Here is a 14,267-nt window from a genome sequence, read left to right as displayed (position 1 = left end):
GTCTGGGCCTATAATGGGTTTGGATATGTTGCTCACCTCTGCAAAAAAGGAACATCAGAATGACTAAGATTCAGAGACCAAAGAGAGCAGCCAATTGTACTAACAGTCCTCTCTTCTATCTCTCTGTCTCTGTCTGCGCCTCAGTGGATGGATTAATTTCATCAGCCCTGGGGCTAAGATTGAAACATCTGTCTGCCCACCCCCTCCTTCACTTCCCTTCCTCAAACTCTGTCAGCCAGCCAGTGTCTCCTAGAGTGTCTCCCCTTTTTACACGCCTCCATTACGGGCAATGATGAGGGTGGCCATGGGACACACTGAGGAGTACTCTTGCAGGTTTGGATGGATCGATTTAGGGTCTTTGTGTCCCTAAAGCCCTCACTGTTCTACAATAGGATAAGTTACTTTACTGCCTTGCTTTTACTCTTTTGATTTTTCCATTAATTCAACCAACTACTTCTATGTTCAGAGGTGCCCAAGAATCAAAAAATAATCTGATAATGATTCTACTTGATGCCTTCTCTGTTGCCATTGTGAGCTGTTTTTTTATTCCTTTACTACATTATTTTGCCCCCCTGCTGCTGTGCAGTCAAGTCAAATGATCTATGAGAGAGGATACTGCCACAAATTAACATTTTCTCTGTAAGATTTTTGCCTTTACCCATTCATAGAAACTCACAACGGGAGTCGCCCAAATTTACCAGCAACTTAAAAATCTGAATCCCAGCATGATGGCAAAAGATGAAACACTTTCTGTGAGGATAGACAGAATACAACTGAAAATTAAAGTGACAGAGCTGAAGAGAGACGCTTTTAGAAATCATTATAAAGGGGATTTACACGAAGCCCTTCACTTGTAAAAGCGACCTGTCTTTTTAAAATGTTTTGTTTAATAAAGAAAACCCTGATGAAGCATTCTGGGAGGCCATTCACATCACATTTTAGTGGGTAAAAAATGAGAATCCTCATCAGGAGTCCCTTTTCAGAGGTGCTGAAGAGTTTGTTTCACACAGCTGTCCGTGTTGAACAACTTTGAATACAAAAACCCATAGACAAGCAAAATATAATTAATGCTGGCAAGGAAAGGCAGAACCTGTGAAGCACATACAGTTGTAATGTCTCAGGGATGGCCAGAGGTTTTCTCAGAATCGCTTATTTTCTTCTGCCAGATTTACAAAATGCTTTTACCTTGCTTCAAACAAAAACAAAAAACAAAAAACAACAACAACGACCACAACAAAGAAACTGCACTCAGGACTAGCTGCCTAAGGGAGGGAAATAAAAAGCTGAATATTGGTATCGTTCCCTTGAAATAGGCAGCAGTGAAAAAAACACACAAACACACACACACACGAAAACAAGTTAATTGTGCCACAAAAGGCAGCATCTATACCAAAGTATTTCAACTGGGTCTAATAGTGTTCATCCATATTATACTTTAAACATAAAAAATATTGTCTTTCCTTCACTAACTCTAAATGCTTCTCCTTCATTAACCAGTTGTTTCAATCAGCACAGCTCATTTTAAAAAAAATCGTTTTTTGTAGGTATTACTTATTTCTCTCCGTTAAATGCGTTGGCAACATGTTTTTAATTTAAAATGTCAAGCCTATAAAGTCTTATTAAGCTGAACTAAGCAGAAAGAGAATTAGAATTGAAGATGGGATCTACAGTGACCTCCAGAGGTAGAATGTAGAAAATCAGATAAATTCAAGGCTTCATTTACACAGGACATAACAGACATTCAGTAAAATTTATATATAGATGTAACTGATTGTGTATTTGTCATCATTTTGTCACTGATGGTAATTTACTTATTCCTTCTAAATATAAATTTGTGGAATGGAGATTTTGATTATCTTCCAGTTTTTATTGAAAAGAGAAAACTAAACCTCCCCAAAACTTTTTCAGTTGATGTGTGAATACCAGCTCTGTTCTCTCTATGCTTTCTTTCCTGACTGCCTTCAGTTTTGTCTTTGGATTTCAGCTGTAGGGAGGCTCAAATGGTTGTACAAATAATTTCAAACATCAGCCTAGCTCTGCTTTTTCAGCTTTCTCACACACATAGTATGTTCTAGTGTTCTGGCTTCTGTCCGTGAGAAAACAATACTGTATGTGGATCAGAGAGAGGAACGCAGAAACTCTGAAAAGAAGTTTAGAAAATTGCACAGAATTCTCTGAGGGTATTCACACACACAGAGTCATACATATAACAGATTTTAATAAATTCAAGGTCTGAGGTGAATCTTTCTTTTAACAGTATCCTATACAGAGAAGCTACAAAAGACACTGTCTGACAGAGAGGCGAGTCCTCCATGCATCACATTGTCTTGCACAGTGAAAGAAAATTATTCAAAAAAGGAGCTTAATATTCAGTGAGAGCAGCAATTACCCTCAAAATGGTTGGACTGCTTTATATTTATTGCTCAAATTAGCTTGTAGTTTTGAAAGTCTGTTGCTAAATCCAATTTTCTGTTCTGTTGAAGTGTTCCTGCCTGTGGGCCTAATTGTATTTTCGTGCATGAACAAGGGGCTCATTGTAATGCGTTAATAACGTGGACCCCGAAATTGATAGACACATAACAGGGTCATCATTCATTTGCATTTTAACAAGTCCTTCAGCTATGACACCAGATCGTGTGAATTCATTAACATACAGGGCTGCGGTTCATCCAGCCATCTATTAGTAACGCCAATTAGTTTACTGGGACAGGTTTAGGGGATGCAAATAGGCCCACAGACTCACTCAGGCAACCAGAGCTGCCCAACTTTTTTCATGTCAAGGCTCCCATGACAGACGTTTGATAAAGGTTTTTGTCCCAGTGACCCATATCTGGGAGTTTTTTTTTTTTTTATTCTTAAATAAGGTTTTATACCAGTCAAGAGAAACGTATGATCAGCCATAATGCTTAAGTGTAATAAATTATTTATTTTTGTCAACAAATTATCACATTTATTTTCAATTAACCTGTTCATTGTGCTGCTGGGAACCCTTTAATTTGAGTGCACTGGAGTTACAGTACTTAAAAGTCTCTTTCCTTGAAATGATGCTCCATTTTTTGTCTGGACAAGAAGGAGCACTGAAACTAATGTTGCTCGGTGTCCTAGATTTACTGTTCTCTTTTCTTGGAAATCATGCAGGAAACTTAAAACCTAAATGTTTCCAGCTCTTCACTCTGCAAATGACATTCTTTATGAAGTCCACCACAGTCAGATACATGAGTAAACAAAGGCTGTAGGGAGGCTGTGGGGTCCCCTGCTGAAAACAACAGCAGTCAGTGCAGGAACAGGTCAATCGAGTGTGAATACAGGCAACAAACCACTTAATGTAAACTGAACCTTACAGGTTAAACAAGCTGCCTTGGCATTGCTTCAGCAGGGTGCAGGGTCTCTTGACAGGTTCCAGTCAAACCAGTGATTGTTAAAACCTGCCAGATAGCAGAAAAACCTTTTAGGAACATAAAGAGCCAACTCACCCCTTGTGCATTCAATACCACAACTTGGCCTGTATTAGTTATGTCACGACACTTTTGAAATCAAATCTTTTCTATTTTTTCATTCTGAAGAAGTTGATTTTAAGATGCAGTAAATCACCCCCTCTGCCTCTCTTTTCATCCAACAAGTATGATTTGTGAAACTACATTTTCACTACATCCACAGACTGTCAGTGAGGAGTTATGCTTTCCACTCAGGGCTGACAAACTGACAGCATATCACAAACTGAAAGCATCCACTCATATAAACTATAATCACTGCCAAAGGTGTTGAACAGATACTATCAAAACAGTGGATCACACTGGAGGATATCTTCAGTGTGTCTCAGCTGAACCCTATTTCAGTGAATGACTTCAGCATCAATAGAATGTCAAAAGGGGTAAATGCTCAGCACTAAATCACAAGTTTGGCTCTCCATCAATTCATAACATTTCAGTTTAAAGTGACTATTACAAATAGAAAAAGCATTTGACAGCAATTGGCTATTTTATAATTATTTGACCAATTTCCTCTGTACCACGGTAGGCCAGGAATTAGGTTGATTACAGGGTTAATAAGAGACATATGTACAAATTTTATAGCATATGCTGTATTTCAAATTATCGTCCGTCATTGCCTATACACCCCTGTATTGTGTTTATCAGCATTTACAAAGACAGACTTCTTTTTCTATTACATAATTTAGTTACTTTAGTAGCGACAGTTATTCTTATTGGCTCACACCTGCAGAGCATCAGTAAATAACCATTAACCCATCATTTCATTGCAGCTTGTCAACCATTTATTGACAGAGCTCAGCTGTAGTTTAACCCTAACCCTAACCCTTAAGAGTTAAAAAAAAAAAGAAGCTTTTTCAAGTTTTTTTTTGTTTCCCTTGGAAGTTAAATGTTCAGCAGACGGCCCCACATATATCTAGTCTCACAGGATCATCTTCAGTCAACCTCACCAACCAACGGAGTTTCTTCCTGTCACGGAGGCGCACCTGCTCCGCCCCCGTGCCCCCCCATCACGGACCCCCCCCCCGCCCTCCTCCGCCTCCTCCTCTCCCTCCTGCTCGGGCTTGACTACAGTTCCCAGGCGGCATCGCGCCGCTCTCCGCTCCCTCGCTCAGCGCTGCGCCAGTCCGCCTCGCTGACTCGCAGAACCAGTCGGTTTGGCCCAGCTTCTTCTTTCCTGCCTTATCCCTGCGTGCGTGCGTGCGCGCGCGCGCCCCTGTTTGTTGTTTCCTGGTGTCAACCTACGCCGACGAGAGGAGAAGACATATCCCTCCCTCACCTCTGTTGGAGGGCCTCTTCCAATTTGCCTTCACTTTGCTCCTCGCCGGCACCATTGGCTTCCGCGCCGTGCCAGTCAACTCGCCTCCTTTTCCCAGCCCGAGTTGAGCAGCAACAGCTCGGAAACATCTGGCCGCCGCAGAGTGCTAGACTCCCCGTCCCCCTCCGCCTGCTCGCCTCCCTCGGCAGCCTGTTATGGAAATTAGTCCAAAGTCAATCTAGTTTTGTCTCCGAAGGACAAAGAAGAAAAGAAAGAAGGGGGGATTTGACGGAAGGAAGCGGGGAAGACGTCGGACCTTGTTGTCTGTAAGTGCTGCCTCTAATACCGGAGTCCGATTAAAGGAGGCTCAGGAGAGAGAGGGTGGGTTAAGGAGGGGAAAAAGTAGCTAAACCTTCCTTAGCATGACTGTGTTGTGTCCACGCACTAATAGTTGCCATGTTGGTTGTGTGTCCGCGGTGTTTTAGCAGCTGTTGTCATAGCACCGGGGCCTCCGGAACAACTGTAAATAGCTCAATATTGTCGCCTTACTTTTGTTAGCAATGATCGGGCTATAGCTAGCTGCGTGGGTCACTGTCTCCGTGTGTGTGTGTGTGTGTGTGTGTGTGTGTGTGTGTGTGTGTGTGTCCGTCTTTATCTGGGCTTGTTTGTTGTGTCTTCTCTTCTGAAAATGATCGGCGGTCCTTCTGTGTTTGTCGTTTGCTCGACCACAGTCTCGCATTACTTTGACTTTTATGCTAATTTGCTCTCCGGACGGTTGTTGTCGGTTTAGAACTGCCTGAATTGAAGTTCAGACCGGTCCACATTACGCCCAGCTCGGTGATCACGGCGTGGACCGGTGTGGGTCCAGGTGTTGGGTGTAGCACTGTCACGACGTTAAAAATGTGTCACAGCTCATCGACGGTTGTTTGTGCAGCGACCACAGTAATTAGAGATGCAAACTGAAACTCCAGTGGTGAAGTTAATTCAAGTTTATGTTGGATATATATATATTTATATGTACCCCATTAAAGATTCTAAAAGTTTTAAGTGAAGCCATATGTTTTGCTTCATTAACGTTTTTTTTAAAGACCTTTTTTGAAAAAGTCACCATAAACAATTGTTAATTAAATATAGAAATCGTTGTGTATGCGCTTTTTAAATATTCTTATAATTCATCTGGACATTTATACGCGACTTGGATGAATTCAGACTACCGATTTGTCTCCATCCGTCTGTGATATTACTGGGTGACAGTACTTTTAATACGGTAATATGTCCGTGCTATAGCAGCCCTTTAAACTTTATCAGAAGCTTTTGGGACAAGTCGGCTTTCAAGAATAAATGGAGTTTTGATCAGATATCCAATAGCTGGCTGTTCACATGCTCTCAACGTGCTAACTTTCACCAAAAGGAGGGGAATAATGCTGTTGTAAGAAGTTTCTCCCCAGATTATTAAAGGCTTGTATTCCCTTTGTTTAGGATTTGCACTCATTAGTTTCTTTCATTATGACTTGTTCTCATTGTCTTCTCATTTCGTTTTTGTTTCTGTCACTTGACCGAAGGGTCCAAAAGAACTGAAGAAGGGGAGGAGAAAGGGGTGAAAGATAGATGAATGAATGAGTGATTGAGTGACTGAATGAATACAAGAAGAGGCATCGGCGCTGAACCGTAAAGAAGTGGAAAACAATATCAGCTGCGTATGTCTGTCAGTTGCAAATGTGCTGTGTTGGCCTTTGTTTATGGTTACTGGAAGGAGACAGAGAAATAGACAGAAGAGGGTTTAAACAGTTCATAACACAATAAAAAAAGAAGAAGAAATATTGTGACCCAAAACATTTGTTGATAATTTTTTGTAAACTTTCCCTCTCCTTGGTAGTTGCTGTGGGAGTGGGTGATTATTGTTGCGTGATCTTTTCTGTTTCCCAAAACACAAATCAGTATCCTACTGCATTTAGTTTGGCCATGTTTTTTTTTTCCAGAGAGAGAGAGAGAGAGAGAGAGAAAAGGGGGAGAAAGAGAGACAAAGTTGTGTGGTGTTGGTAGAATGAAAGAGTCTGGTGGCAGGAGTGTAGAGGAGGCAGCATATGGCTGTAGAAAGAGCACAGCTGGAGGTAGCATCTCCATCTGAGGATGATGTCAGAGCAGCTGACAGGCTGCCATCCACCCCACCTCCTCCTCCATCCCTCCACCGCCTCCACCCCTCCACAGTCCTTTATTGTGAGTCTCAGCGGCAGCCTGGGAGAGTTAGTGCTGTGTGTGTGTGTGTGTGTGTGTGTGTGTGTTTGTGGCTGCCGATCAGCGCCAGTTAGGAGGAGGAGGAGGAGGAGGAGGAGGAGGAGGAGGGAGGTGGTATCTCGTTCCCCCTCCAACATCTCCTCCACTTTGCATCTGTCCCTCGCAGTTTGAACAGCGTGTTTTTTTTTTTTGCCTGCCTCCCTCTTCTTCTCTCCTCTTCTACCCACTCATTGATTCAGAGAGAGCGAGCGAGGAAGAGAAAAAGCAAGAAAGGAAGGGGGAGAGAGAGAGATACACAGCCATTCTCAGCCAGCCAGCCCAGCTATTCTGCTACAGTGGAGTTAATCAAGTTGATGCATACTGCTGCAGGTATCGTTCTGTGTGTGTGTGTGTGTGTGCGTGTGTGTGTGTGCGCTTGTGTGTTTGCATGAGTCTTTATGAGACAGAGTAAGTAGAGTAGGAGATTCCGGGGTTGTAGAGTAGTTATTTTGTTTTGTTGTGGGGATCTCCATGTGTCAAAGCATTGTGAGCGCTGTTGAAACTGCCACTGAGTGCTTCAGTAGTAAACTCGTGTTGGTACTGCCTGTCTGAGGGGTAATTGCAGTCTGGGAACACTCTGCTGTGTTTTTAGTTTGTTGTCTAGTGAGCTGTGTTTAAAACTCAGCTGTCACTGTGTTTTCTATTTGTATTGTCAGGCATTTTGTTTGGGCAATCATTAAAATAAACTTTATTTTAGAATTGAGTTTGTTCATTTTAATACAAGTGGAATTATTATTAAAAATAATATTTTTTATTGGACAACAATTTTAAAGAGTAATTTAGTCATTTCTATTAATTTGGTGATACATTTTTTAGTGAAATAACAAAGAAATACGTGAAAAATATTTTGAGTAGTTATTTAATCCATTTCAATTTCAATCCAACTTTTTTTAAAATTACTTGAAAGCATGTGCGGTCTAGTTTAGCCACTTTTTTTTCCTTTGCTGTCGGCTGCAGTAGAGGAGACTAATTTAGAAGTTGCAGATTTGAGCTGCCTGAATTGGCTAGACAGCTGTAATCGCACTCCCTCCTAGTCTTAATCTCTTTATCTGGCTAGCAGCTGCCATATGGCCCCCGTCAGCTGGATCAGATGTGGGTAAGCCTCCTTCCCCAGCCGTCCCAGCCTCTCTGTCACCCTCTCCCTCCCTGCCCCTCTCAGTCTCTCCTTCTCAGACCCCTGTTTGATCCGGCTGGCCGGGGCCGGGTAGGCTGGGTGACGGGCTACTGCCCTCCTGAGCCTCCGCCGACGGCTCCCTTCCAACCACTACCATTGCCGTCTTTATTTTTAGCCATCTTTAAAGATTAGGATTGATGCTGTGACGAGCAGGGCACTTACAGTGATTGTATTGTAAATCTTCTCTTCTGGGTGATGGTGGGGGGGTTTGAGGAATAGGGCAGTTTCTACTGTGGGGCGGATGTGCAGGGTTTTTCTTAAGAGATTCAGAACGGAGCGTGTGAGTGGTGTGTATGGAAGGAGGAGGTGGAAGAGGGGTTTGGCTGGACAGAGGGGGGTGGTGAGGGGTGGGGGTGGGGGTGTGGAGAGGTGGGAGGTGGTACACCCTTGTCCCTGTAAGCCCCCTCATTAAAAGCAGTCTGTACGAGCTATAGGGCGAGCACACACGCATACGCACACATCCACAGTCTCGCACACACTGACATTCTTGGTTTAGCTTCATTCAAATGAGGTGATTTAACTGCTTTGGTTGACACAGTGCGGAGCGGGACCAATGTATTTTCTCAGGCAGGACAAATCGACTTGGTTAACAGGTGGGACTTCCTGAATTTACAGATTTCATTCTTGTTATCAATCGATATCATGTGAAATTTTGTCTAATTAGTGCTCATCTTTTTATAAATTAGATAAATCATCTCTTTAACTACACCCGAAGGGTAATGCAACAAGTTTTGTGCTTTTTTTCCCCCTTTGGTCTAATCTTACACCTAAAGCCAGAGCTCACAGGTTAAACAAGGGACAAGCTGTTTTTGTGCTATTTCAATTGGGCAGTTTTCCTGCTCGACTTAGCCTGTGGAGGTGGTTGGTAGGTAGGCTGGTACGAAGAGTGTGTGTTGTGTACGTGAGGACAGTGTGTGCAGCTGAAAGCCGGTTACCTAAAAGGGCTGTGCCAGGCCAGGCCAAAGTGGGTTAATAAAAATAACCAGCGTAGGAGCAGCGACAATCCAGGAGTGCAGGCAGAGGAGTTAGAGAGATAAAGAAAGAGAGAGCGGAGAGATAGAATGGAAGAATCGGTCGCTGGTGGTTTACAATTACTGATTAAGTCTTTCTTTGAGTAAAACCTGCATTTGCGCATTATTCTAAATTATACCTAAAATTGTAATTGTAATTTTTTTATTTTTTCCCCTTTTGTGAAGTAAAGTAAAATTTAAATTTCATCAGTAAGAGAAGCTTTTGTAAAGTATGAAGGAATGTATGCTGCCTGCTTGGTTTTTTGATTTTGAACAGAAATATTTCTGTTGAAATTATTTGGAGTATAAAAAAAAGGCAAAAATCGTGACCAGCATAGTTCATTACAAATATATTCATATTTTAAATTTACCTGGGTTCATGTTTTGGTTTAGATATTTTTCCTTGTGTTAACATACTTTTTATATTGAAAAACTGACAAACTGATTATGAACGTTCGCGTCAATCCTGTTTTGTTTTTTTTTGTTTTTTTTTTTTTTTTTAGAATTTTCTTCTAAGAAATTGTTAAATCAACATAAAAGCTTAAGACATAATAAAAACAAAATGGTCTCAAAGATTGCGTTTTAAATCTGACAGTGAATCCTTGTGTTGTCTTTCAATTTAAATAACCTTTTGAATGTAGTGATTTTGTGATTTTACGTTTGTTCCTATAGCTTCACTAAATATGTATGATAACCTCAGAAATCATTTTGAAAAGTCTGTATGAGATACTGACACTTCTTTAACACAAAACTAACTTTGACCCTGCTTCTGTGTTTCTGTGTGGCTGCAGGTTATGAGGACGGCAGGATGGAGTTCCCAGACCACAGCAGACATTTACTCCAGTGTCTGAGTGAGCAGCGGCACCAAGGCTTCTTGTGTGACTCCACAGTGCTTGTGGGCGATGCCCAGTTTCGTGCACACCGTGCTGTGTTGGCCTCCTGCAGCATGTACTTTCACCTCTTCTACAAGGACCAATTGGACAAGAGAGATGTGGTGCATCTCAACAGCGACATTGTCACAGCCCCGGCCTTTTCCCTGCTCTTGGAGTTCATGTACGAGGGCAAGCTGCAGTTCCAGGACCTTCCCGTAGAGGATGTGCTGGCAGCAGCCAGTTACTTGCACATGTATGACATTGTCAAGGTGTGTAAGAAACGTTTGAAGCAGAAGGCCACGGCGGAGGCAGACAGCACGCGCAGAGAGGATGATGGTGGGTCCAGTTGCTCCGATAAGGCCGACAGTCTGTCAGATGGTTCTACCGGCCGGCCTGCTACTGCTGACTTGCTGCATAGTGATGAGGAAGAGGAGGGAAAGGCGGAGGGTGGACCGCTGTGGATGAGGCTGCCATCTGCAGACAGACCAGGGACACCGGCCATGGCTACAAAAAGCCCAGGACATGGCGAAGCGGAGACGCAGGGTGGGGAAGTGCTGGGAGAAGGAGGGAAGCTACTCTCCCCAGCCGGGAGCCCCACCAGCTCCACTGGATCCCTCTCACAGAGATCCCACCGCTCTGTTAGCTCTCGCGGAGGGCACAGGGGCAGGAGGGTGTCAAATGATGCAGCTGACTGTGTCCTGGACCTTTCTGTCAAACCGATTGCTGGTAGCAACCACAGTAACCACCATGCATCCTATTTCAGTGGAGCAGCTACACCAGATAGCCTCCAAAGCCCATTGGCTGTGAGGGTGAAGGTTGAAAGGGGTGTGGCTTCTGACGAGGAAGAGGAACTGGGAGGTGGGGAGTATGAAATGGAGCACAGTGGCATCAGCAAGGCTACGGTTCCCAGCGCCAACGGGGGCCTGACCCACCATGGAGTCGGAGGGCCTCTGTCAGCTCAGCGGCGGCTTGGCCTGGAAGCACACCTGTCCGCTCTGCGAGAGGCCTCTCTGGCCTCTGAGCTGGAGCGGGAGGAGAAGCCCCCTGCCACCGCCGACGATGAGGACATACTGGGTGGTGAAAATGAACGCGCCCAGGCCGAGGCGGCCAGCATGGATAGTTCCTTGCTGCCCTACGTCTCCAACATGCTGTCAGCTCAACACACCCAGATCTTCATGTGTCCACTCTGTAACAAGGTTTTCCCCTCTCCACACATCCTCCAGCTTCACCTCAGCTCCCACTTCAGGGAGCAGGAGGGCATCCGCTCTAAGCCCGCCGGAGATGTCAATGTGCCCACATGCACCATCTGCAGCAAGACCTTCTCCTGCATGTACACGCTGAAGCGCCACGAGCGGACGCATTCTGGTGAGAAACCCTACACCTGCACCACATGCGGCAAGAGCTTCCAGTACTCACACAACCTCAGCCGTCATGCAGTGGTGCACACGCGTGAGAAGCCGCACGCTTGCAAGTGGTGTGAACGGCGTTTCACGCAGTCCGGGGACCTCTACCGACACATCCGCAAGTTCCATTGTGAACTGGTCAACTCGCTGTCAGTGAAGAGTGAACCGCTGGCGCTGCCCAATGTCAGGGATTGGGCGATTGAGGACAGCTCCCAGGAACTGTGGAAGTAGAAACAGACTGCTGGATTTGGTAAAGGGGGAAAAAATGTTGAGTGACAGAAAGGAAGAGAAGCGTGGGGAGGTCAAAGGAGGTGGTAAAGTCTGATATTGAGGTGTTAAGTGAGTCATGTTCTTGTGTGTCACAAAATCTCATTCAATTGCACTTTAATAGCACATGAAAATGTTACTACTGAGTTTGTTTGTTTTTTGTTTTTTGTTTTTTTTTTTTTTTGTTGATGTTTGGGGTAATTTTGTTTTATTCTTGTTTATTCTGAAATCTTATTTGGCGTAAGTTCTGTTTGGTGGTATTCATTGCGTCTAAGGACATGGGTCCCGGTGAGAATGTCTTGCCTTTCAGAAGAGTTTTCACTCCGTTTGTGTTTCATCTCAGACACGACACTCCAACGCTGGCCAGCGTATCGGTCCCAGTCCCACAGGCAGCAAACGCCACTGCAGGAGTTCAGGTCGAACACACTGAAGTGAAAAAGCATTACAATACACTAAACGGGTACTGTGATCACCACAAGTCGATACCACCACACACACAGTTTGAAGAAGTGTGTGTGTGTGTGTGTGTGTGTGCACGTGTGTGTGTGTGCGTGTGTGCGTGCGTGTGTGCGTGCGCAATACTGCACTACTCTGGCAAAAATTACCTGATGAGTGTGTATGAGCGAGTTACGTGTGTTTTCACTTTATTTCTGAGTGGCATGGAAGTGTCGTTGGTGAAGCGCTCCCCGCTTCTCTTGTTAAGCTCTTTGGTGTTGTGTGTTCAGGGGAAAGCTGACTGACTGACAAACAAACTGATGGCACTCATGCAATGCACAGCCTCCTTTTTCCACTTCCAATCAATTTGAAGTAATTTCTAAAACTGAAAAGACCTTTAAATTCCTATTATAATTCTTCTTATTAATATTAATAGAATTTTTTTCTTAAATATAGCTGACAAGTCTTTAAAACATCTCTTGTTGAAAAGGTATTTAATTTAAGGTTGTTGTATATTGTTCTGCTATAGTTTTAAAACTTTAATCCTTTACAATTTTTTTAAATTAATGATTATCATTATTATTAATATTATTATTATTATTATTATTATTTTGTTACTTTTTTGTAATGGGACCTGCTGTTGTTGCATGATGTCCAAACCTGTATATTTTAAAATAAAATGTGAATTTGCTGTATTACTGTACACATTGTAATTGATCAAATATTTGACAATGGGCTCTCCTTTTTTCTTTTTCTTTATTTTCTTTTTTTCTTTTTTAATTTTTTTTGTGAATACTACTCCAGGGTGCGGTCTGTTGAAAATGATGATTATTCTCGCGGCTATGGATAAAAATGCATGAAAATTTGATTTTGTCTTAGCCCTTTAAGTTGTGTTTTTTTTTTTTTTTTTTTTGCATCGGGGGAAATGTTTGAACACTTTAGACAGTGAAAAGGTGGATTTTTTTTTTTTTTTTTTTTTTTTTTTTTTTTTTGGTCTACACATTGTAGGTCTGTCGCTGGGCTGTGAGAAGAATGTTACCGAATGTGTTTCCGTCAGATGTTGAAGCGATACAATGAAGCATTTGAAGCCTGTGGCAATATGCACTGATCTCTCTGCTGTGTGTGTGTGTGTTTATGAATGTGTGGCTGGGTTAGTACCAGTCAAGTTAACCTACTGAAGACCTACGACCACCCAGCACTTCCTCCTCCTCCTGCTCCTCCTCAGGCGTTACATTTCCCCACTGCTACATATTCATTCCCCACTTCTCTGGTCTCTGTTTTCTCTGAGCTGTTGACGTGGTCAAGTCATTTCCTAATTATGTCTGCTCACTGGGCACTTATTTCAGGTCTGTTGGGTGCAGTTTTATGGCTCTGACTTGGCTGAAGTGTGAAGGTTCTGAGAGAGACAGGAAGGGGAGGTTGAAACTGAGCAGTCCTGCTGAAAGTTGAAGGGTCAGATATCTTCGTCACACTGTTGCATCATGTTGAGCTGAGCTCTGCTTAGCTGAGTGAGGTAGTGCTGAATAGTAACTCACCCAGCTCAGCTCAGCTCAGTGCAGTGCGGTGCATCTCACGTTGGGCGCAATGGTGTGAATGCGATGCGAGCTTGTGTGTGTTTTTCACTTCAAATGTAATCATTACATTGAGATAGATGGGAGAGAATTGGCATGTCTGAATGCACCTTTTTAAGCTAAAAGTGAAATCAGATTTTTGCTGAAAAGATGCCTTTATTTAAAAAACAAAAAACAAAAAAACATTTCTGACGCTATGGAAGTATTTGATACTGTAGAGCATTGAGAAATAATTGTTTAAAAAGTTGTTTAAATTCAAGGAATTTATTGAATTTATCAGAAAACAATGTCTTATATTTTGCGCATGTGATTGGAAAATTCTTTTTTGTATGTGATTGTTGTTTAGTTTAGGACTACATTTGTTTCATCATGTTTTTCATTCTTTATAAAATTCCATGGGAAATTATTGTCATAATTTTCAAAATAATGGTCAAGCGATAATGCAATCCAAACACATTCAACATAGAGATACAGAAAACTGAATGCCCTGCATTTCCACATTTCCCCTCACTCAG

At 42.9% G+C, this 14,267-nt stretch overlaps 1 protein-coding gene across 3 annotated transcripts; it reads left to right on the top strand.

The window, feature by feature from the left end:
* The first annotated feature begins 4,629 nt into the window (after nt 1-4,629).
* Nucleotides 4,630-13,031, top strand: zbtb18 (zinc finger and BTB domain containing 18). Of its 3 annotated transcripts, none has more exons than XM_029521363.1 (3): nt 4,630-5,072; nt 7,221-7,350; nt 9,996-13,031. In XM_029521363.1, the coding sequence occupies exons 2-3, from the start codon at nt 7,335-7,337 to the stop codon at nt 11,708-11,710; spliced, it is 1,731 nt and encodes a 576-aa protein (XP_029377223.1). In that variant the 5' UTR covers nt 4,630-5,072; nt 7,221-7,334; the 3' UTR covers nt 11,711-13,031. The 3 variants fall into 3 exon arrangements, with proteins under 3 accessions (XP_029377223.1, XP_029377224.1, XP_029377221.1); XM_029521361.1 differs by lacking the exon at nt 4,630-5,072 and adding an exon at nt 8,733-8,787 and having other exon boundaries at nt 7,234-7,350; XM_029521364.1 differs by lacking the exon at nt 7,221-7,350.
* Nucleotides 13,032-14,267: the final 1,236 nt, after the last annotated feature.

Source organism: Echeneis naucrates, chromosome 15 (genome assembly GCF_900963305.1).
Source record: "Echeneis naucrates chromosome 15, fEcheNa1.1, whole genome shotgun sequence".
Classification (NCBI taxonomy): Eukaryota; Metazoa; Chordata; class Actinopteri; order Carangiformes; family Echeneidae; genus Echeneis; species Echeneis naucrates.
Note: the sequence above shows the minus strand (reverse complement) of the source record. Positions and strands in the feature narration are given on the sequence as shown.

Excerpts from the sequence above, each read along its gene's own strand:
- zbtb18 (XM_029521361.1), top strand. The coding sequence starts at position 8,748 with ATGTATTTTCTCAGGCAGGACAAATCGACTTGGTTAACAG. Across the intron at positions 8,788-9,995 it reads CAAATCGACTTGGTTAACAG|GTTATGAGGACGGCAGGATG; the intron begins GTGGGACTTCCT and ends GTGTGGCTGCAG.